This window comes from Dermacentor albipictus, chromosome 1 (assembly GCF_038994185.2).
Source record: "Dermacentor albipictus isolate Rhodes 1998 colony chromosome 1, USDA_Dalb.pri_finalv2, whole genome shotgun sequence".
In the NCBI taxonomy this organism is placed as follows: domain Eukaryota; kingdom Metazoa; phylum Arthropoda; class Arachnida; order Ixodida; family Ixodidae; genus Dermacentor; species Dermacentor albipictus.
The window spans coordinates 252,213,868-252,237,790 of NC_091821.1; the positions used below are offsets into that span (position 1 = coordinate 252,213,868).

General features: G+C 51.0%; 2 protein-coding genes across 15 annotated transcripts in view; one reads left to right on the top strand and one right to left on the bottom strand.

Moving 5' to 3' along the window:
* Positions 1 to 23,923, bottom strand: part of LOC135901226 (receptor expression-enhancing protein 1-like) — a 306,997-nt gene that overhangs the window by 215,591 nt on the left and 67,483 nt on the right. The window lies entirely within an intron of this gene.
* Positions 1 to 23,923, top strand: part of Kdm3 (Lysine demethylase 3) — a 291,755-nt gene that overhangs the window by 167,291 nt on the left and 100,541 nt on the right. For 10 of the 12 annotated variants that reach the window (XM_065430826.1, XM_065430852.1, XM_065430876.1 and 7 more), the window contains 2 exons: positions 13,440 to 13,556; positions 22,361 to 22,567. In XM_065430826.1, the coding sequence (XP_065286898.1) occupies positions 13,440 to 13,556; positions 22,361 to 22,567 (324 nt within the window). Of the gene's footprint in view, positions 1 to 8,893; positions 8,990 to 12,494; positions 12,582 to 13,439; positions 13,557 to 22,360; positions 22,568 to 23,923 lie in introns of those variants that run through there. The other 2 variants (XM_065430861.1, XM_065430834.1) reach the window with 2 other exon arrangements.

Here is a 23,923-nt window from a genome sequence, read left to right on the forward strand (position 1 = left end):
AAATTACCGCAGTATTCCTTCCGAGGGGTCTTTGCCAGTGACTTTGTATACAAAAATACTGTTACTAAATATTTTTGTTTTCTCGCATTGTGCTACGAAGGCTGGCGTCTTAAATATAGTTTGCTAGAACAAAAGGAAGAAAAAGTGGCCTGTAATAAATTCGCGTATTAGAGCGTCGTTCTCAGAAGTTTGGCAGCGGCACGTTTTCCTCTAGTGCGTCGTGTGTTGCAAGAACATGACCTTTTCATGTCACGGTACAGACTTTAGCTTCTCGCGTGTGATAACGTGAAAATTTGCTTCCACACTGTGCGCGTGGTGTCGCTGTTGCGTTGACTGTGGCGCGTTTCAAGATCAACTGGCGGCCCGCATGCAGGTTTTGATAGCTGTGGGTTATCGTCTGCAGTCTCGTCCCAAACAGTGCGGCGTAGTGCTCGAGTCGCAAACGCAAGCTGCCCGCGTCAAGCCGGCAGGGCTGCTTTAGTTTCGCGCCAAAGGAGCCAGCGTCGCCGCAACCCGCTCGCTCAGTCATTCGTCCGTGTGCACTGCTGCCGGAAGCAGGGGGTGGGGTGGAAGCATGTGTGCCTTACCGGGCGGCTCAAGGGGTCACTGTGGCCTCGGGCCCTTTCGGCAACAACTCTGCATGGACGGCTCGTCATCCATCATCTGTCTCGCCGCGACAGCAGCGTCGAAACTGCGCGCCATTTTCGTGCGGCACACTCCGCTTCTATTTCTTCCGTGCTCGGTGGCGCGCTACGCAAAAGAAGGATGACCCGTCGAGGAAGCGAGCGAAAGCTGATGCGTTTTTACTACCTTCGTGTTTCCCGCTCTCTATCTTCTATGCGAGGATAATTTGGACCCCCTGAATTATGCAAGGCCGCGCAGAGATCGACGTTCGCATCGCGTGCGGGCCATCGAAAGAAGCCGGTTCGTCTGCGCCGCCAGCGAGGTTGTTAGTGCGCACCATTTTCGGTGCTGTCTCCCGGCCGCAAGAGAGGAAAAAAACAAAACAAAAACAACGCTGCGCCGGAGAAGCCGTAGTGACGCTACCGCTGGGCGAAGGAACGAAAAGGCGTGTGTGCTAGAGGTAAATGATAAAATGGCGAAGACCTTCGAGAGAAAAGAACGAGAAAAGAAAAAGGAGGGGGGGGGGGGGAGCTGTTGCGAGCGCGCGGTGTCATTCAAGGGCGCATTGGCTGCCACTCTGACCAGAGTAAACGCCGAGAGGGAGAGGGTTTTCTTTGTTGGCACGTCTTGAGCCGCACTTCTGTATTTTCCACAGGGGATAGGAATTTCCGTCGGACATCATATATGCGGTACTAATCATATGCTAGTCAGATTTTTTTCTTTTGTCGTTTACTCACGGACTCATTGTTGTTGCTTAAATCTAATAATGCGACGGTGTCTAAATTTGTTCATGTTAGCGCCATTATTCGACGTGATCCCCTGGGTCGCCAGTGCGATATCCTAAGAAGATTCATCGTTTTCTAATGCATTTCTTGGATGGCTGATTATCTTCGGATACATAATTTCGCTATCGCAATGTGTTCCAGTCGACATCTGATTAATGTTAATGCAACATATTTATCGTATTTCCCTGTCTTCCACTACAGATCCGGTTAGGGCCGCGTACGCGCTTCGTTTTGTAACTGCTGCATGAAACGTCTTATGCGCAATTGTAATTATATTACATTTTTATTGCATGGAAATCGAGTGTATAATTTTACTGTCCATTTAGATTCTCCTTAATGTCACATCGTGGCTGACATTTATCCGCCTTCGTACGTCGTTCTGATGCCTGGGCTCTTAAGCTGGCCTGTGCATTCGTTATTAACACATGTCATTCCTAGTGAACGTGGTGCTTGGCTTGCTTCGTCCTGCATCATAGATCCGTAACTTCCCGCAAAAGAACTGTCAATAACATCTTTCTAGCTATCATGTTTTTGTTCTTTGTGGTTATCTCAGTGTTTTTGTTTCTCAGCGTCAGCTGTACTGTACGGTCGTTTCCTCCCGCAGCATTAATCTTTACCATCTGTTATTGACGCGTGCGACTTTGCTGACGTCTCTCCTGAACTCTACAACTGGAACATGTGCGTCATGACCTCATTGGCGGGCTAACGTCCCGTCTGCGAAATGTCTGTATGGGTGTCGATCGTTGCACCGTAACAAGCTTGCACGTGCGAGCTCTTCTTTTCCGTATCTTGATGGATAAGACACGCACGGACGCCACATTCGCAGGCATCTCGATGGCAACTTTGTTGCGGACCCACAGACCCAAAGGTACAGCGAACGAATCTTGCGAACGCACATTCAAGCACGAAGAGCTTAAGTTTAGCGCGGCCGTGCTACTTTCCCGCGTCCCCCGTGTTCCTGCGTCTTGCTCGTGTGCAGTCCGCGTGATGTTTCTCGGGAGAGCAGCAGTACATCTCCCTTCCAAAGTCGTGGCTGCCACGTTTCCCTCGCCGTCGAGTCGTGTTCCAAAGAAGCGCGCGCGTATCGGAAGCCCCCCATCCGCTGCGTGTACGATCCAATTTCAGACACCGCTGCGCTTGCCGTGCATTGTCTGGCTCCGAGAACAATGGCCGCCGCGCTCTGCTGGTGCCGGGGAAAACAGAAGCGCGTCTGTGCTCGCGCCGCTGCTGCCGTTCCCACCGCTTCTCGCTTTACTGCGCTGCACGCCCGTGTTGCTGGGCGTTTGGGGAGACGGGGCGCGTTCAGCGGCTGCGTTGCCTCGCGCTTCGGACGTAGGGGGGCGTGCGATTGTGCACGACGCTGCACTGAACTCTCACCTCGCAACTCGGGCTTGCATTTCATCTAGACGGGTGGAGACCGCCGGTGCGTCCGTAATGATTCCGACGCCGGCTGCAGGGCTCGCGGTAACCACTACATAAATTGAAGGAACTTGTGCGAACTTTGAAAAAAAAAAAATCGAAAACAGGTGGAAGTGAGTGGAGGAGCAAATCGGCTCGTTATCGCGGCTTCACATTCAGTGATTACTAGTATGCTACGCATCGTCCTCCGTAAAAAAATGCGAAATTCGAGGCATCGACGCAGGGGACGATATTTTGCCTCGATCAATCGTGAAGCGAGCTGCTTGCGATTCGCGAGTGAGAAATTTCGTGTTTTTGTCATTTTTTGGACCTGACGTATCGCGTTCGGCTCATCCGTGGACTCTGGGGGCCCCTCAGCGATTCTATCTCCTAAAGTTAAAAGCTGGCGAAATGCGAAATAACTGGTCTTGCCTGCCGACTACAAAGGGTCTCTATACATGGGCCAACCATGAAGCAGGATAGCTGAACGCATGCATCTGTCCTGCACGTGGATGACGTAACCTACATTAAATTGTACATCCATGGCCTTGCTGGCCATAGATGTTCCACAGCCATCACACACCGCGTTATCATTCGAGGCGTGTTTTCTCGACCGGGGCCCATGTATCAAAAATAGCCGCTAATCTCGCCCGTTATTATCGCACTTCATTTCGGTGTTCTAAACCATTTGTGACTATTATGATGTTATTGGAATGGTTGGACGAGCTATAGTTGTACAGCGGGATTCCGCACGCCTGCAAACGACTACGACAACTGCGTTCACGCTGGAAAATTGTTTCTTCTTGTCACTCCAGCTTTGGGATGCAGATGATGCACGCCAATCTATTTAACCAGTCTTGCACTGCTCGTCCTGAATATATGTACAGTATGGCGGCCGCTGTCTTGTGCTAACACTTGCGCATATACTCACTTTTGCTTTATTATACATTTTCACTATATATCTCACCAACTTTGCTATATATCTTCATGCTGTCTTTAACACGAACGTTGCCACGAGGCTGAATGCCTGCACGCGGACAGGGAACATGTGTGTGGCTTCTGACTGGCCGAATGTGGGCAGTGTCGTCGCAGGAACTGCTGCTTGGCTGGCACGAGCGTAAGGCTCCGGTATTGTTCCACTTCGCGCAGCCATTGTTCAAGGCCTGTGGTGAGGATTCCCCGGCGATCACATGGCGCGCCGGATGCAACCCAGCACCGCGCTTCTGCCGAGTGGAGCATCGCGCCGCCGACCGCTGGAATACCTTTTCTCTCTCCTGCGTGTAGCATCGTCTGGAGGCTCACGAGATAGCAACGTAGTTTAAAGAAAAAGTGAGAGCAAGTGTATTCGCACGTGATGTGACGAAACAGTGCATCGAGTGAGGCACAATGCTGCCACTTCTTCCCAACAGTTAGCTTGTGCTCAATGGCATAACCAGATTTTTATTTTTACTTTCGTGAAATGGAAGTGATCTACCCCCCCCCCCCCCACACACACACACACACACACACACACCTTCGTGTGTGATTTTGCATGCGTGTTGAGGCCCAGTGGTTCATCGAAGGTCCTATCTCCGGGGCATTTCGTCGCCTGCCTCGATTGGCTGATAGACTGAACACGGCTAAATGGTCCACATTGTGCTTACACCTCGCGTTCATTTGGAAAAGGAGGCTGGCACCGAGTGTGCCTTCGCTTCATGCAGAACTGTTTGCCCTGCTTCGCCGTGCGCGAGCGTCGCGCTCCCGTAGTCCGGCACGTGCAGCGCCCTTGCTCGGACGCGTGCTGTGCCGGGTGGCTCGGCTTTTTCCATTGCAGAAAGTTTCGAGCACGCCCTGGTGCTGCTGTTGCAGGCGCTGAATGAGGCCTGCCGCGCAGCCTAATGATTTCGGCGTGATGGGGCCATGCAAATGCCGGCCATCCTCGGCAGTCGCGCGCGCTCTGGTCACCGCTTCCGCTTCTCTCGAGGAAGCTGCTGCTCGTTTTCGCTGCAATCGAGCATCGCCAGGCGCGCTTGCGCTCCCTGCTCGTGACGTGTGTTCTTTTCTCTCTCCCTCCTCCTAGTTGAGAGACTGCCGCCGCTGCGACCCCCTTTTTTGCGAGGACGGGGTAGCGGCCAAGCTGCCAACTCCTTCCCTCAACCTCTGCGTGTTTGCCGCTGCTTCGCGCGTCCAGATCACTGTGCCGCTCGAGCGCTAAAATATTTTCCCCCCTCAGTGTGACTGTACTGAATTATACCTTTCTCCTTCGTTCCCGTTACGCGAGCACAGTAAATATGAGGGACAGGCTCGAAGTTTGTCTACAATCGGGCGTCATCCTGAGCACTCGCCGGAAGCGCTGGCTCTTGACAATGCCGTGTGAGGCTGTTTTAGACGTTGCTTTGTATCTGCCTTGTATAATCTAGTCGAACCGTTCGAAAGGTTTGGTTTTGTCTGCATATTTATGTATTCTTTAGTTCGTTTTCGTTGTTAATGCGCGGGGAAAGCCAGGGCCTAGCCAGTCAATTACGTAGAAGTCGTATTTTACACGGTGCTTCAACTAAGGTTTTGCCATAATAAAGTGTATGGCTTCTGCTGTGTGTCCACTAGCTGCAGTATATCTGAGGCGCTCCTCATAAGGACAGGGAGGGAAAATGCTTCAGATTCGCGCTTGAGAACGCCATATTGGTGCTTTTCGACCACTCTACATTGAGGTATGGCTCTCAGCCTTTCCATAACTTACTGCGGGGCAAATAACTTTTCGAGCATGATGAAAGCGAGACCCGAAAAAAAAAATAAAAAAAATAGCGAGCGATCGGTAAGTCTGTCGTTGATGTGCGCGTTAAGAAGGAACCTAGCCTTGGGTAGAGCATGCAGGTTTTCTAATGACCGCGGTTGGGAAACGAGTAACCTGCGTGCTTTTCCAGTGCGAGATGACTGCGCAGTCTTGCGTCTGCCAGTCTGGAGGTGCCCCGCGGCGCGCTCTTGGAACCGTGCCACGAGAGTTGGCATGCCCCTGAAAGCCGTTAACCCATTGAGGGTCGACGCCGTAAATATACGGCGCCGCGAACAGGTCCGAAAATGGTCGATGCCGTATATTTACGGCGCCGTCTGTGCGTTTAAAACGCGCGCTAATTTCCTAACTTTTTCTTGCCTGGCATGTGGTGCTACTATGTGGAAATACATGAAATTTTTTTTCTCGCGTCTCTCTCTTTCACTTTTCGTTCTATACTTTTTTTCTTGCTCCGGCGCGTCTGCTACCGCTCGCGCATTGGCGCGCTCGCGGGCGCGCGGCGGTTAGTTTCGGTTTTGTTCCGCACGCTGTTTCGGCTTCTTTTGCTCGCAAAACTGATGGCTATCTCGTTCTTGTCACTCAAAGGGTGACCGCCTGTAACCCGCTCGGTTGTTGCTCACAGGGGTCCGCATACGAAGGATGCCGCCATGCATGCGTTTCCTTTTTTTTGGCCCTTTATTCCGAAGTTGCCTCCCACGTCTGCTCAGGGAAGCAGTACCCAGAGGAGGTGCCATGTCTGCGCCAACACCACTCGGCAGCAAAAATATCGCGAGGACACAAGCTACATGCGCGCTGAGTGCAACAAACCGCTCTGCGTGGAGCCATGCTTCAAGAACTACCACACGCTGAAGAAGTATTAGTGCAAGAGGAACATTTGAGACTTGCAAAAAATTTTCGTGTGCGCATTCTTCTTGTGTATTTTTCTCGTGTGCATATTGTGTATAACAATGCGCCAATTTTTTTTAAATCTTATAACTTTATTTGCTATTTTTTATTGTTTTTCATGAATAAACAGTCCATATATGCAACGCCAAACATTTTTTTCTCACTTCACGGTCACCCTAGAAAAATAACAGTAATTTTTTTTCGAAATAGCTCCCTCTGAAGAATTTAAATGTGCAATAAAAAAAATCGACCCTGAGTGGTCGCATGTGGCGAAAAAAATCGACCCTCAAAGGGTTAACTCGTGTGTGCGCACTCCGCCCGCCGCTCTTTCCGGTTGCCATCAGCACGTGCTCTGTAGACACGTACAAAGCTGAGATTGATAAATATTGCGCACGAAGTAGCGTTGTTGCGCGCGCTGTATTTAGTAGGTGGTAAGCGCTCCACAGCCATGAATGTGCTGCCTGCTTTATGTCGATAGTCTAAGCCAATGCGTTGTGTTTGAGCAGGCGAAGCAGCAGTGCTTCACGGGGAAACGTGACGTTTAGCGTTATACATCCCAAGTCACGAGGTTAATTTTGAGAGACGACGTAGCTCTGGGTCAATTTAAACCTGTTCGGCTTCATTATTGTACATGTCGGTAGACGAGCGTTATTACTTTCCACTACCATCGCGGCATCGTTCTCGGTGTCAGAACGCCATCGCGCGTGTCCACCGTGCATCCTGTGATGGCTGAACATTATCGGAATGCGCATTGCGATGGCATGCCAGACTGGCAGTCACAGGTGTCACCACCGCGTACCGTCGCAAGAGGAGGTTTCGAGCATATGACATCCTAGAATTATTAGGACCTTGACTGGCCTGGTCGAACACACACGCATGAATTGTACCACTCGATTTCAGGCTGAATGTGTAAGCTGACCGATGCACATACTTTTACTTTAGGCATCCGTGGGTGTCGAGACTTGTCTTCGTGATTGTATAATCCACTCTGATTTGCCGTGCAAATTCATAAGGCCCAATATTCCAGCTTGCACTGAAGATGGCACTTTTAATGGGAGCAGCTCGTGTTTACGCATAAAGTTGGATTTTCTCGCAATTTTTCTCGCGCCTAATCCGGCACCATCGTTGGCGGCCGGTGGCGCCGGTCGGGAGGTCCCTGGCCTCCGGCGGCGAGCACGGCCTTCGCCGTCTTTGTGCACTGCGCCCGGCGTGTCCTGATGGCCTTTGAATTGCCCAGTGATGCCGCCGTCAACCGGTTTGGCCGCCGGGCCTGACCCACTTCGGCGGCGGCGCCGCCAGTCGGGCTTCTCTCGCTCTCCGCGGCTTCCAGAGCGCCGTCAAAGCCCGTCACTTTGTTTTGGGGGCCGTCGCACCTGCACACACTCTGCGGCGTGACTCACTGGCGTGTCATCGGCCTTGCTGTCATTGTGTCATCCGCTTAAAGCGAGTTAAGCCTCCTCCGCCATACACAACTCGATTCTTTTCCAGAAGGGAGATAAAAAGAACAAAAGGACGAATTTCATTGCATAATTTCAGCTGTAGTGCTCGCCGCGAAGAACTCTTTGTAAGCAACCCCGTGCAGCTCCACTGAACCCTTGCGCCGCCACGTGGGCAAAGCGTGGATCGCATGCGTGGTCGGGTGTGAGCCGTGACAACGCATTCCACTTCTCAAGCGCTTCACGGTGCATGTCGAGTTTCCCCGTTCTGCCACATTCATTTGGCCGATGTCACTTTGAGATTTTGCACGTTTCACTATTGCTCCGTTTGTAGGCGACAGCATCATTGCTTTTCAGTGTTTCTTTTCAAGGCTTCACCAACCACAGCCCGATGGGTGCGTATTGCCAAAGCGCTTGATCAGCACGCTTTAGGTGCGTCTTTGTCCAGGTGGTCAGAATTGTTCCGGAGCGTTCACTACGGTGTCTCTCATAGCTTGTGCTGCTTTGTGACGTTAAAATAAATCGGTGATGACGAAATATTCCATCACGTCGACGCAGCTGGTTTCTGTCGAAATCTTGTATCGCTTTGCTTGTTAGAAAGAAGGCCTGCGAACGGCGAAGCTCTTTGGCTCCCGCGAAAGCTTTGCGGCGGCACCTGCTGCTTGAAACTTAGGTTTTCATCCGCACGAGAACAGTTACGTGTTGCATTAAACCGCCGTCAAAATGACCTGGGAAGAAACAATACAGCCACCATGCCTTATTTGCTACTTTAAAAAGTTGAAAGCTTTACGAATTGGAATCGGCGAAATTCGTAATTCGGAACCGGCGGCCGGTATTTCCCCAAAAGGTCGCGTCCATGGTGCGTTACTGCTTTTGTTTGGTTCAGAGATAACTCGGTGATTTGTTATTCAGAGTATTTACCAAACTATAGCGTATCGTTCAGCTGAGGGCTGTGTTGTAGTGGGTTGTGTGTATGGTTGGTCGCGGGACAGCACAGCCTGGAAGCACTAAGAATGGGATTAGTTGAGATGCACGATGTAATGTGCGTGAAACTTGAGTGCTGGTTTGAAGCTGTTGCTTCGTTCTTTCTCACGGTAAGACCGAATATGTTTCGTTCCTTTCAAGCGCTAGTACTGAGCCGGGTGATCATGCTATAAAAGCAACACCTGACCATGTAGGTCTGGTTGCGAAGACCGCCCCCCATCTGTCTCTCTCTCTCTCCTATATATATATAATGCTGATTGGTGGCGACAGGTTTCACAGAATCGAACCGTGCGGATAGCGCTCTCTTCGGCCCTGCCACACTGGGACTGCCGGGACAGTCCGCGCACCTGTTCTGAGAGGCGGCGCTGCCTTGATGGCGCTTTCATGACATGCCCGCGAAGCCAGGTGCGAGGAGCGAGCAATGCCGTGTGCGTGTTGCGCGTCTCGGCCGCCGGCACAGGATGCACGCTCCACGAGGCATGTCTCCATAAAGCGTCGCTCCCGCTGGCCACGCACAAAGGGCGTCATCTCTGGCGCAAAATGATTCGACCTCCTCGCATGCGCGGCCGCACGCTCGGTCGCTTTTCAAGCATCCTGCATCGCGACCGCTCTGGCAAGGACCTCACTGGGGAAGTTGCGCTGTTGAGAGGGCGTCTGGACACATTCGCCCAAAAGAGCGCGCCCGCCCCGTTGCGTGACGGACAGGACGCTGAGTTTGACGTGGAAAATGGTTGGACGTGGCCGACGTTCTGCGGTCTGTCGTGCAGAAGGCCGTGATTAATTGGTGTCGACCGTTCCTGTGACCCTTCCTGGGTTTCGGGCGTAAGGACAGCACAGTCTCCGGAGTTGCTTCGTCGCAGAGGAGTGGACGTTTGTTTTAACCACTGGGGTATTCGCCGCAAATGCCTTGTGTGTGCGGAATCTGTGAAAATATAGCTAATGCACGCGTCCTCGAATCGTCGGCAGAAGAAAGAGCATCGTTGTGCTGTTACCATCAAAAGTTCACAGGACGCATGACCTGCGAAGACGGCTTCAGTTCACGATCTGGACAAATATCTTCAGAAGTGTGTGCGTGAATTTATTTGAAGGCTGCGTACTGAAACTGCGAAGAAATTTCTCTTTCGCAGTAGTTACGCCTTCAAAGTGTGTCTCGCCAACAGCACACACGCATCTCTTACACAGCACGTAAGCGAAGAACGGTGCCATGTCATCGAAGCACTGATACACATGCGCGCGCGGTAGCTTGCTGGCGTCAAGCTGTCGTCTAGGCATTTAGCGCTGCTCGCTTTGTTTTCAACGATTGCCTGGAAATGGCCCAGGACGGAAGATCCGCTGTTAAGGCCTCGCCTTGCTGCTCTTTCGTGTTGCAGCCTCCGTGGGCTTGTGTAGTGGCCACAGGAATGCCTCGTTTGTGACCGGCTGCTGGAAACGCGGTAGTGCGCTCGGGTTTGCCACTACGGTGGACTTGGCCGCTCTTTGTGGCAATGAGCAGCTTGCTTTTTCGTTGCACTACTACGGCACAAAACAAGAAAATTCTACTCTTCGCTTTCCGTAGGCACAGCTGGTGACCTCAGTTTTAGGTCACGCAGCCGATCGAGTTCTCGGCTGCTTGCCGACCAAGCTATCTCCCGTAGTCGTTCCCCTTTCGCCACGCGCTTTTCCTGATTGCGCGTATAAGCAGAGGACGTCCTTGTAGGCGGCCTTCGTTTGCTAGGTAGTATGCGTTGCAAGTGACGTCCCCGCTGATTTAATTCGCTAGTCCTGGCAGGCTCGTTTTCTCCGCATCATGCAATCTTCAATGCCTGGTGTTTGTATGGGGCCCTGCCGCACGGTATAGGGTACATAGTTATGTTTCTCTCATATCGCCGCGTCTTTTCAAGTTTTGTTGCAGCGATGTCACTTCCTTTGGTACCATTGTTTTTGTACAGCTACCCGTCGTGGTGGCGTAGTGGCTTTGGCTCTACTAAGCCCGAGGGGGCGGGGGATCGAATCCCGTCCAAGGCGGTCGCATTTCGATGGATGCGAAATGCAAAAAGGCACGTCTACCGTGCGTTGGGTGCAGGTTAAAGAACCCCAGGCGGTCAAAATTAATCTGGAGTCCTCCACGACGGCGTGCCTCATAATCATATCTTGGTACGGAAAGCCCACTATTGAATTTTTTTTTGTACATATCTCCAGCGCCGGATTTCTCTCTATGCGTAAATCATTTCCTATGATTGTGGTTGCATTCAGTCGTTCATTGCACAAGAATGTTTCGCGCAATTTAGTTTCTGGAAAAGGCCGCCCAGAACTGTGTCCGCATTTGTCGCAGTTATGTAGTCGCTCTTGAATTCTGTGGCATGCTTTAGTGAAAAAGCTCCATCGATGCTTTCAGTACCTATCATCTAACGGTGCAAGCAGCCGTATTCGTCTTAGGGCCTTTCTTGTTAAGCATTCATCTTACAGCGCTTTTTTAGTGATCTCATGCCACAAGTAGCCTGGTATATCCATTGCACCGGCGTTCACGGTCTTCTATTCTGACCGGCTATCTACTATACTAAATTATGCCGTGATAAAAATGGAAAGTAGCCACGTGAATGGCCATATCATTCATCTGTCCTGGGCTTTTTTTTTTCTGCTTAAATTCCATACAGTGAAGTGCACTTGGCGACATGTTATTCACTCAGCAGCGGTCCACTGTGAAAAGCCTATAGAGATCGTTAGGGTGGCATTCCTTGTCAGGGGTTGTGCATAATTTCTGCAATCAGTTGTAGTATTCGCTAAATAAAATACATTTCTGGGAATACGTGTTTTTCTCGTCGCATTCGGAACAGTTCCGCGGAGTGCCGCGTGTATATGGCTCCCGTTGCCTAGCTGATTAAATTATTTTGGCCCTGCTGATGGAACTTTTCCTTGCTATTCTCAAAAGGTGTAAGATAGGACAGCATAAATGCTGTACTTTCTTGCTAAATTTTGATAAGTTTCGTTGCGCCTAGGCGCACTACTGAACATTTTCTGATATTTATTTTGAGGCGCGTAAATTAATAAAAATAAAAGCCTCAGCCCGATCCATATAAATATAGCAGGCAAAAACAGTGAACCGTGGAATTTCATCATAATTGACATTGCCACTTGTGGGTGAGGTTCGCGTCTCTGCCCTCGACGGAAGCTTGCACGTGGCACAGTTTACGTCCCGAATTTAGCGGGGCCTTGTAGCACGCGTCTCGACAGGAGCGTCGTACCCCCCCCCCCCCCCCCCCTCTTCATTGGTTGGTTCAGTTCCTTGCTGCGGCTAACACGTTCTTGTAGAGCGTTGAAGCGCAACACACTCGCGCTGAGGCGCTTGCGTGCGAGCCGCAGGTGTCGAAACAATGAGGATCTGTATATTATCGGACCATAGCGGTTCTGCCTTTGAAGCCGCTGCTGATCGTTTATTTCTTCCTGCTTTCGTCCAAGAGCACTACGGAAATGGGCTCCGCTCGCAACGCGGGCGCTTTCACTTCCGTCGTCGAGTGCGCCACCGATGTGGACCGACGACGTTTTGCTCAAAAGGAAAAAAAGCGCCTGCATGCATGTGCCGTCGCGGCGCGTCATGCGGAATTAAATTGGGTTTCTCTCGGGAGCAGTTTCTCAAGGTCACTGCGTGCTGCCATGGCAACGTGGTCCCGCCTCCCTAGGGCCGCCAAGAGTATCGACCGGCACCGCCGTTCATTGATCAGCCTTGTGGGTACCGCTGTTGCTCCAGCCTCGAGCGGGAGATATTCCAAGTGTGCGGCGCTGAACTGTATACGCGACGAAAAACGAAGGGCCGAGACACGCGGGTCAAACCTCTCCCGCATCATTTTTGTGCGTCCTTATTTCTTTTTCGGCTTGTTTTTATCGTCCAAAGCGCGCCGGTGCTACGTGACACGCGCACTGAGAAACATTGGCGTACGCCGGGCACAATTTCGTGCTTCCGCTCACGGACTCGTTTAACTAGTTCGTGACTCGTGTTGCATACTACATTATCGGGGATATATTTTGATGCTGCCCGGAATCGCGGAAAATGAGACACGTGACACATGGCTTGATATGAACCTCGTGCTTGAACCACAGTGTTCGTCCGCAGTATGTATAATACCGCCTGCTATGTATTTCTTTTCGCCCTCGGCTTGCTGCAAGTGTGGCACGAAAGGGAGAAGTTACCTTTCGTTCTTTCTTCGTATCGTTGCAGCCTGTCGTAGTATCAGCGTATATACTTGGCTATGCAGTATCTGTTCGGAGAGAGTGCGGGCGACAGTACCGCTGTACGCCAGCCGACTATCGCACGGAGAGGCGCTAACTATCCCAGCCCACCGTCGTCTGCGTTGATCACACTTAATAAACGGACACTCTTCGACCGCTCAACACTTGCAATGACATAGAATGATTGGGCGTGTCACGTCAACAAACGAGTGCATTCTTTCGCACGCTCTAGAGGAAGTCCTGCCCTGCGCGGAATTGCGTTAATGCTTTGTGTCACATGTGAGAGTGCATAGCGTTGAGCTAAACGACAAGTACTTAGTATGCTGACTATCGCTATGTATTTTTCTTTCTTTGCAGAAATTCATCAGCTTCATTGATCGAGTTGGCGTGTGGGATCAACTGCTGAAGCCCGTTGAGTACCTGACCGATCGCTTCCTGAGATTCGTGGACTACTCTGAGCTGCGATTTTATCAGGTGGGCAAGCGTGTTCGCTTCGACAGTGGCTTTGTGGCATGCTTGAGCTTGTGAACGTTGCTACTGCCAAACGTGCAGTTTAATTGGTATTCGCTCTAATGCCAGGAAAGAAGTACAAAGTGCCGGTCAGAAGGAAGTGTCTTATTTTCGAGCCAATGTCGTCCATCCCAAGGGGCATGGAACATCACCTAAGATCTAAGGGACTATACACTGTCACAGTGCGGACCTGTCTGCAATGTGTGTGTTTGTGTGCCTCTAGACGTCGACAAGCGGCGCCAGTAATTGAGCTGTGACTGATGTCTTCCTTGAGAAGCAGTCGGGCATGAGCAAATGATGTCCTGCGGCTGCTATTGTTGCGACAGGGATGTGCGGAACGTTGTTGTTCTCGCAATGTTATGCGTGGCGCCTCTCGGTGAGTGCACTTAGCGCGCGCAATGCGGACCAGTAAATTAGCGAGCAGTGCGCCAACGCTCGCGTCGGTTCGAGCACATTGCAGCGCCCGCCGCACCGTTGACCGCAATGCCGCTCAGATGAGGCGGCCGAAAGGGGTCACCTTGGCCGGGCGCAGTTCCGAGAACGAGCGGACCGTTGAAGCTTTCTTTTCCTCGTTAATGCGGGCCCAGGAGCGTGGCGCAATATGTCGCAAGCGCTGTAGCGCCGCTGCTCTGAAAAAGATGCAGCAAGACCCTTTCTCTTCCGTTCTTTTTTTCTTCCTGCGTCAGCAGTCGCCAGTATCTGAATAGCCGGACGCCGGTCGTGTACGGAACAGGCGCTGTGCTCGGAACATAGCGAGGCGTTGTCGTAAAAAACGACCCCTGCGCTAGTGCGCTCCACACTGATTTTACCTTGCGTACACGTCGTTCATAACTAGCACCTACGGCTTTGTGCAGCGCGCGCTCACTCGTCGCGATATGTCGATCCCGTCTAGCGTTTCGTCCCGAAGACCCGAAAGCGAGCGGTGTGCGCTTCACGCTCCCACCTCGCTCCTTTGCCACTGCTGTCCGAATGAACTGTCGCCCTCTTGCTGTCGCAACGCAGCAGCCAGAAATAGCCGCCTAGAACGATATGGAGCACAGCACTTCTCCGTAGGTCGGAGGCACAAGCCCGAAGTCGCGTTTGCGTCAACGGTGCGTCGTGTTGAGGAGCCTTTCTCTTCTTTCTTCTGCCACGGGCGTGCGCGGAGCACGAACTTCCTGCCTTACGCGCGTGTGGTGAGCCCGCATTCGGCAGAGCTGGCGTGGGTTGTTCCCTTCATTCGACTACTGGTATTCACGGCATGTTCAAAAAATAATAATTAAGAAAGGAAAAGGACTTATATAGATATTCATCTCGTTTTCACCATACCACTGTATATAGTGCTAAAAAGTCGAGAAAAAGAAAGCGAGGTGGGGGGGCGGGGGGGGGGGGTTAAAGCTCGCGTAATATCTTTTGACCTGCATTTCTAGTCGACTATCAAAGCCGATGTCGCCTTACGTTGATGCTAAAAATGCTCTGGTGGTGGAGGTTAAAGAAAAAAAAAAAAACATCTTGCTGTCATCATCATACTTTGAGCTTTTTGTTAACCGGTAGTTTCGTTCGCGCACACGTATTCAGTGTTCATCGCGCTAAAATACAAGCAAGCAATTCAGCGCGATGCGAAAACCAGGCTATATGCGCGAGTTCAACGCATGAGCATCTCTGTTGTCCACAGTTCAGAACTAACGTCTGGTTGTCGACTGATGGCTGACCTTTGTGTCCCTGTCACTCGATGATATGCGCTTTCATACCACCGTTTCAGGAAGGGCTCGTGACGTTATCTGTCTTAAAGTTTAGCTTTACACCGCTGGCCTTCGCTCCTTTGTTTACGACCAACTTTGAGTCTGTTCTGCGCTCGCAGTCGGCCAGGGACGATATTTTCCCCGCGTGAGTGCGTCATGTTTGCGCGCAGGAGCCGGCTGAAGTCCGTGACGCCAGCAACGTGCGCGCGCTGCACATTTTTCTTCCTTGCATGACATTCTGGCTGCCTTCGGTCAGTTTTTCTGCCGCTCTGCTCTTGAGCCGAGGCGCGGGGTCCCAGTTCCGCACCAGTTGTGATCCGCTTTCTGTCGTGAGCGTGCGACGCTTGATCGTGGCTGTCGTCGACGCGACAGTCAGAAAGGTGTACCATCTGGAGCGTGTATCAGTACGGCTTGGTGGACTACCTTTGCATTGCAAAGCGATGCGTGACTTTGGAGTGCCGTACGGCTCGCTCGGAGACGCAACGCACTCTTGATCCGCTGGGGGCACCACGCGTTCTAAATGCAGCGCAGCAGGTGCGGAGTAGCGCAACGGCACACACAGTTGTACCTTTGCGTGCGCACAGTGTACTTCTACAAAACACTATCAACTAACACGCAGCGTCGTGACTTGGAACGGATTAGGAATCTTGCTCTGAAATGGCCCACACATTTCTGGCCCACCGCTGTCAGCTATACACGAGCCAAACAGTGAAATACAAAGGACAGGCGTTGCCCTCCCGTTGACTCACGTGGTGCTCTTGGCCCCGCTCTGTTGTGTGTTCCCAGTTCTGGCGACACACTTGTGCTTAACCGGCAGCCACTTTTCGATCTGCGGTTTTCTGCGAGGGTTGCATCACGTCACTGTGATGACTGCATCCTAGCACATGTGCTTGTCTGTAATGCATTTATCGCCAGGAGTTGAGGCGCGCGAAATACGTATAGACCGTTCTATTAACTTAAGGCGCAGTCATTTACGTTGTGCTAACCACTCAAAACGTTCTATTGGTGGAACAAGTAGCCTCTAATTATGTAGTCGTAGCCGCCGACTCACGGTGACATCATCGCACGCCCAGGGTTTCCAGAGCATGTGGTGCCGCCCTCTGTTTTCCTACGGCACTGGCGGTGTTGGGGGTAGTTCGCGTTTCATTAGCCTCGCCGCCGCGTTGTGGCTCATCACTGGCCTTGTTGATATGATTCGGTCGCTTTCACTGGCGATGCGGCGAGCGCTTCTGATATGGACAGGCGCCGGTAAGCGCCTCGGCTGCACCTGGTTGGTGCAAGGGCGCGGTCCATCGGGGCACTTCCACTGGCCGGCGCTGTCTTTGATGTCGCTGCCGAGAGTGCAGCAGGCGGAGGTGATCGATCAGTGTCAAAGCAGAAAACGGAGAAGATACTCCGTCTGCTGGGCCTAGTGGTCTGCCCTATTGCCCTTTCGTCCGTCGTGTCCCATCTTGTTCTGCCGGGGCGAAACAAACGCGGGGAGGAAATGCGAGCGTGGTTCTTCTCGCTATCATAAGTCGTTCGCAGAAACCGCGGCTGCTCGCAAATGCCGTTTGCGGCCGCTCTTTGGTGCTTAATCAGACTCTGTTTCGCAATTCTGGCGTGTCTACTCTGTCGGGAGCGCGCATCGTTCGTGATGAAGCAACGGGGACTAGTATCCGTGCGGGTCGGTGACGTGCGTAAACTATACACTCCCAAGTAAAAATAGCGAGGCCAAAAGAGCAAAGAGTCGCCGTATCGCGAAATCATCACTGGAAAAAGGGTACTTTTTTCGCGTGTATTTTGTCGGCCCACCGGGGGCGTATAGGTTGCAAATGTGGTCCATTTGTCGTGCGACCTTAAGTCGCCACTGGCAGGGTTCGTTAAGCATACGGCATTGACAGATCTTCAGGCTGTCCTCGTTTTTTTTTTCTTTTTTTTTCTGCCTGTCTTACGTATTTTCGCCTGGCTGTCGACAAGCGCTGGAAGGCTCACACTCAAGTGTGCCGTTCCAGGATCTAGCATCTAAGCTGCACACAGATGAACCAGCAGTAACAACTAAGGGGAACATCAGCATCTATAGCAACTAAACGTGAACAGTGATCATCGTGGAGTTAGCGGAAAACTCCGTGCTGAATATCGTGTCGCGGAGTAAGCGTGTTTTATGGTGTTTTGGGTTAGGTATGGAATCAAGTGCAGGTATAAATTAACCAGTTCTCCCAGCAGAGTTGCTGTAGCCGTCGATTCCTTACGGTTTGCACAATTTATGATTTGGGCAACATTGCAGTTATGCGCGATGCGGCAACGCACCGATGTTGAGCAGGCCGAAACCTGGGGTTCTGTTTCGTCCTCCGGCAACGTGGCTTCGTTGTCTTATTATCTTTGCGATGAGCGGTGTAGTGCAGCCATCTGTACATCTTCGTTTTAATTAATTGTCGCTTACTAAATGACCTTTGTGCAGAGAAGTATAAATGGAGCACTCCCGACCGGCCTTTCGATCTCTACCTGTACAGTAATTTGCAAGCTTCTCGTGTAACCTGGTGTCGCGAAGAGAACGAAAATATGCCTCCTCTGCTGAGCGCAAATCCTTGCTATGCGCAACTTTTTTAGGTCGCTGACTGACCACGCTGTGTGTCTTTCAAAACAATACCGTGCCGCTGGCATGCAATGCACTTTAGCTGGCCAGCGACAACGTCGTCCACTGCGCAAGCGGTCATCAGCAATTGCAGTTCGGATTCCCACAATCCACTACAACGAAGCGCACCATGTTCGGGACACTGCAAGGCATATTTTACAACAAAACAGTTGGCGAGCTAGTGGCTATTTCGACGCTTGTCCCATCCCCGTTTCTTCTCGTCCTTTTGACTTCTTGCGCTGTTCTAAAACGAGGCATGTTCTTGTCCGCAGCGCCTACTCATGTAGTATGTAGCGTCAGGTAGACTACCGTTGCGGTAGGGGTAATGAATGGATATTTCCAAAACCTAATGACTTTTGTGAAGCAGACCGTAATGATATTCCCAGTTGACCGATTTTGTCTTAGAACTGTTGCAGTCTGCATAAACCAGTGAAACATGAAAGCTTATAGAACTGAATGTGCGCATCGTTTTAGCCAGCACTGATCGCATTAGAATGAAGCGCTTAGGCCGTATATAGTTAACAGCTGTGCGTGACACGCTGACCCTGCAGGCTCGCTCGTACTTGCTGTCAATACATAGTACAAGTACCACTGTTACGTGTGTCATTGCTTCGTGCGTTCAGAATCCGTAGTAATTCGGAACGTGGACGAAGGCTAACGCTGAATGCGTACGTCTCGGCAGCGGGCAGCGCGACCAACGTTCTCTCTGGGTATTGCTTTTGGGACTTAATGCTCGCCATGTGTATCCGCCATGCAATAAGGCTGCGTTGCACGCTGGTTGGCTGTAGCCGGGCCTTCGTTCCGTTAATGGGGTCCAGCTCACGTCTGCCGAACCTAGCGGCTCAAGGGGGTTTGAGCCGGATTATCGCCGGCCCGCTATCTGGATTGCCCTCCGGGGCTGGACCGCAATAAGTTGGCGCTTTCGTAAACACTCCGAGGTCGTTTCAAGGGCAAGTCACATGTCCCTTCTCGCTTCAGTGCCGCTTTCGTCCCCCTGCGATGCGAGGCGCTTTTTCTTTTGGTTGAGAAGCCAGACGTTGAGCTGAACGGTGAATGTCGGCCTTTGCGAGGCTTCCATAGAAAGTTTTCTTTCCTCCGCTTCCTTGCGGGCGCGTCTCTTTTTCTTACGCCTGCAATGAAGTGGTAAGTGGCGCAGGAACTGGCCTTCTCTCCGAGCCGTCGTTATGGTCTGCCTGCCCATGGCATCTGAGAGCGGTCTTGGTTGTATATGAGCGGTGTCTCCACTCGGTGTGCTCGTCAGCCATGCTCACCGCACTGTGTACAAAAGAAGAATTTGCGCCCAATGAAATGTACTAACGCCCAGTGAGAAGCACCAGCGACAATAACAGTCCGGCCATACTTTTACGCGCCGTCAGTCTCGGATCCGTGACGGACGACCTGAACGCACGCGCTGCGGCGTCTTCTCAGCCAACTGGGCACGTCGCCGTCTGTGCGGCGTCTTGCAAGGGCGCGCCGTGTCGCAATCCCGTTCACTGCACCTGCGATGCGAGTTGTTTTTCACGGCTCTGGGTTGTTGTGGCTCCTCTCCCCTAGTTCGCCGCAGTGACCCCTCCTCTGCCGCAAGCGGTAATTGCGCCCTTGCCACACGCTGTGTGCCACGACGAGGGAACACCGCGCCCGCTCGACGATCTCGCCCTCCGCTGCATCCTTCCAAGAAGGGCGCGCTTCGTTCGCGGAAGAACGCGCCGCGCTGGCGACGAGTCAGCTAATCGCTTATAGATGACGGCGGCCCGCGGAAAGCCATTACGCGGGCTAGAAGCCGCAACAGTTCCATTCAGCGTGTGCCCCGCGAAAGGGAGCCGACGACCGGAAAGCACGCGCGTTTAAATGCTGCTCTGAACTCGACGCTTTGCTAGGCGACTCTGAACCGGTGTACATTTGTTCTGTACGCTTCGATTGCGTGACTGTTGAAATTTCTTCCGCGCTAACGCTGAGACGTTGCAGTATTTGGTTGCCTCACGGAGGACATCGAATAGCAAGTTCTCACTGTTGGACAAAGTGAGGCGCGCTTGATGGCAAGGTATATACATAAAATATAATGAAAGCGATCATCAGGGGCAAGGAAGTGGACAAGAACCCGGGCCGGACAGTTTGCGCTGTAATAGCTGAACCGATAATGCGGCAATGCGCTGCCGCAGCTACATGGGGCAAGCAGTGCATCTGCTGTATTTTGTCCTACGAAATATTTACCATTCGGTCCCGTGTTTTTCGTACGATTGTACGGCATGAAAAGCTCTGACACCGAGTGCTTCGCTGGCGAGCTGACATCGCGAGCTCCTTCGCAGGATTCATAGTTGAGTCAGCACGCTTCTGCAAGGCGGGCATTGTATGATCGGACGCGGGCGCTTTTTACGCCGCCGACATTTCGAAAGCGCACACGATCTCGTAGAACTCGCAGAGTGCGCGTCGCGCTGGCTGTCCGTGCAGGAAAGGAGGCGATGAATCTCGTCAGCTTTGGTCTGGCCTGAGTATCGGACAGAGTACAGCGGCCGCTTTTGCTCTTTGCGAAAAGCTTGCCACGAAGACTCGCCGACCGTTTTCCCTTTTCTTTTACTCGGCGCGACGGATAATTCGCCCTACTTCGTGCGTAGCTCTGAATGCGAGATGTATCGTTACGCAGGTTATCAATCGGCGAAATGCATTCGGTGCACCGCATGTACCATTCCATGGCCGCCTTGTTTCGCCTTGGAGTGCCTTTCTTTGCAAGGTTCCGCCTTGAATTTCTACGGGTGTCTTGCGACATTCACACTGCAGGATCGGAATAAGGGTATGTTATATACTCCATACTGTGCTAGGTATACTGTGCCCGCAGCTCAACCGTGCCGTCACCTTAAAAGCGCTATACCACTGCAAGCATGTATCGTGACCTTCAGTGAGATGAGCATTCAAGGTTGGTGTTACATCGCGTCGTGCTTTTATGCTTATTTCAACTCCTTCATCCGAAGAACAGCTTACTAGTGGAACCACCCACCTGCCCCCGCCGTTGCGATATACGACGCCACACGTTTCAAACAAGCAGTGACCAACTATTCCTTCTCCTCTCTGTATTGCTTTTAGACCGCAAGGGCATTCAAATAAACATAACATGTGCTTTGCACAGTGCATCATCAGCGAGCACAGTTCACAGCTGTGACTGCTTCGGCGTAGTCTGGAGTGCCAGTGTTCATGGCGCTAACGGGAGGGATGCTTAAAATAGTCATTTAAGAGAAAAATGGCTTCACTCCTGTAAACAAATTACCCTCCCACAAAAAACACAGCAAAAAAAAAACTGCACTCTTACCACGGGAAGGCGCTCAGTTAGCCAGAGAAGCTGCAAAATACGAAATACGGGTGGCGACGCCACTTCGAAGTTCCCGCACCAGCTAGCCGTTACGTCATAATTTATAGGCGGCGTCTGCTAGGACCTAGTTAATTGTTTATCGGTAAAAATGGACTACATTGTATTGCAAAAAATAAACGTTGAATTCGGAAAGTTTCGCGAACTGTTACTGAACCAACGAGGCCCGAATGCGAAAACATACTTTGAAATCCGTGACGTCACGCTGACGCATCGCGCTAGGTTTCGGGCGCGAAATTTAAAAAAGTTCAAGTTTGTCTTTCATTTCCTCTTTAATAAGAAAATTATCGCGAAATGAAGAAAAACATTTTCAAAAAATACTTTTCATACTCTACCGGTTTAAGGTTTTGTGTAATGTCCCTTTAAAGCGATATATGATTGTCACCGGTCAGCAATGCACGACACGCCGACTTCGGTCGGGAAGGGCGCTTTGTTGACCCAACTCACGCGCACGCACACATTCTAAAATGACTTTGTTATAGTTAGCGCACTTAGATTCCCAAGCATTAGCGACGTCTAGACAGGAAGGTAAAACTGGCCTTCGATCTTCGTCGTTGTTGTATGCTGTCATCGTGCGTGCTGTATTGTCTCCCGCGGCGCTCTCCCCTTTCAGCGATTGCAGGCGGGGATTTTATCGCATCTGTATTGCTTACAATCATTTGGAGGTCAGTGTTTGGAGCCTTCAGTGTCTTACCGCTTCTTTCGGGACTACGCGCCACCGCGCGGTAAGAATGTCGTGTTTCGATATATGACAGAGTCATTATTATTCTGCACAGGCACTTGCGTGCCTGGGTAAAAAGATTCAATGCACCTATTATATACTTCATGATACTGTGCGCAGATGGGGCTGCATTTTGCATGTTTTACCATTTTATAGATTTCTTATCCGTGCTGCCGAGTTGCCTATCCTGTCTGTAACGGGGGCTTGGTGTTGGGATGGCCATTGACAATGGAGTGCTGTCTTACAATTTATATTGGACACTTGTGCGAATACCCAGTACCGCTGTTAATGTGCTTCTCTGTTCCGCGCCGCCAGCGTACAATGATCGGAATTTCCCCTTTCTGTGTACCGCAGGAGCGCGACGTGGACGTGGAGAAGTGCTGTGTGGAACAGAGCGACATCCGGCGGCTGGTCAAACACTGGGTGGAGTTCCAGGACAGCCAGCGAATCCTGGTCACTACTCCGTCGGTGCTGGTCGGCTACCGCGTCAAGGTCTACCGCGCCGAGGGCACTACGCAGTGGTACACTGCCGTCATTGTATCCTACAACGACAACACACGGGTGAGGCTCTCAAGTTCTGCAACTTTGAGTGCGCCAGACGTTTGCCGACAGCGCTGCGAAATTTTATTTCCGAGAGTCTAAACCACGTATACGCATATTTTATTTGCGCCGGCCCGGTCGAGCGGAAGAAAACATTGCAAGCAAACTCTCTCTCTCTCTCTCAACAGCGCAAGTGTACAGCTATAGTATAAAAAAGCCGAAAATGCAAATTGGCGGGGTCTAACACTTATGCCAAGGCATTTCATAGTGTGTAGTCTTTATGTTAAGACCACTATATTGACACACATTTCTTAAGCGGCTTTTCATTGATGAAGAGTTGTTGCAGCAAGGAAAAGCTTTAGTTATAAGTGTAATGCAAGCACAATCAGCTGAAATTTCAACCACGCATATTGTAACTTGGGCATACACTTATGACCGAGCTAATCACACCCTGATCACGAGAAGGAAATTCACAGAAGAAAAATGGGTTGGAGTGCATACGGCAGACATTGTCAGCTCCTGACTGGAAGCTTACCGTTATCACTGAAAAGTAAGTTGTACAATCGGTGCATTTTACCGGTGCTGACATATGGGGCAGAAACTTGGGGATTCACAAAGAAGCTTGAGAACAAGTTAAGAACCGCGCTAAGAGCGATGGAATGAAGAATGCTAGGCGTAACGTTAAGAGACATAAAGAGAGCGTTTTGGATCAGAGAGCAAAGGAGTATAGCCGATATTCTAGTTGCCATTAAGAGGGGAAAAAAAAAAATTAGCCGGACAGGTCATGTAATGCGAAGGTTAGATAACCGGTGGACTTTTAGGGTTACAAAATGAGTGCCAGCAGAAGGGATAGCGCCGTCTAGGATTGCGGAAGACTAGGTGGTGCGACGAAATTAGGAAATTCGCGGGCGCTTGTTAGGATCGGCTGGCGCAGGACAGGGGCAATTTTATATCGCAGAGAGAGGCCTTCGTCCTGCAGTGCACATAAAAATAGACTGATGATGATGATTATGACGATGATGAAAATATCATCAGCCTCTCATATTAACAACTTTCACTACTTTCACGCTCGGAAAAACGCTTTTATATAACACGTAGTGAGCAACAGAGCTGCATCGGGAGTTTTTCATGTCGCCCTACCATTCACATTGGCGTTTTTCATCTAATTATAACATTTGAAAAGCTGATAAATAAGACTAATTATCTAAGTGCGCCAAATGAAAAAAAAAGTACCTCCAGGCGACGGCAAAGAACATTGCCTTTGTTCTGTCCAGCTACGTGGCATTTGCATATTTTTAAACTGGCTAAAGTTAGCTAGGACACTCAGTATATAAACAAAATTTTATTTAGTTAATGTACTGACTTTTTATTAGATAT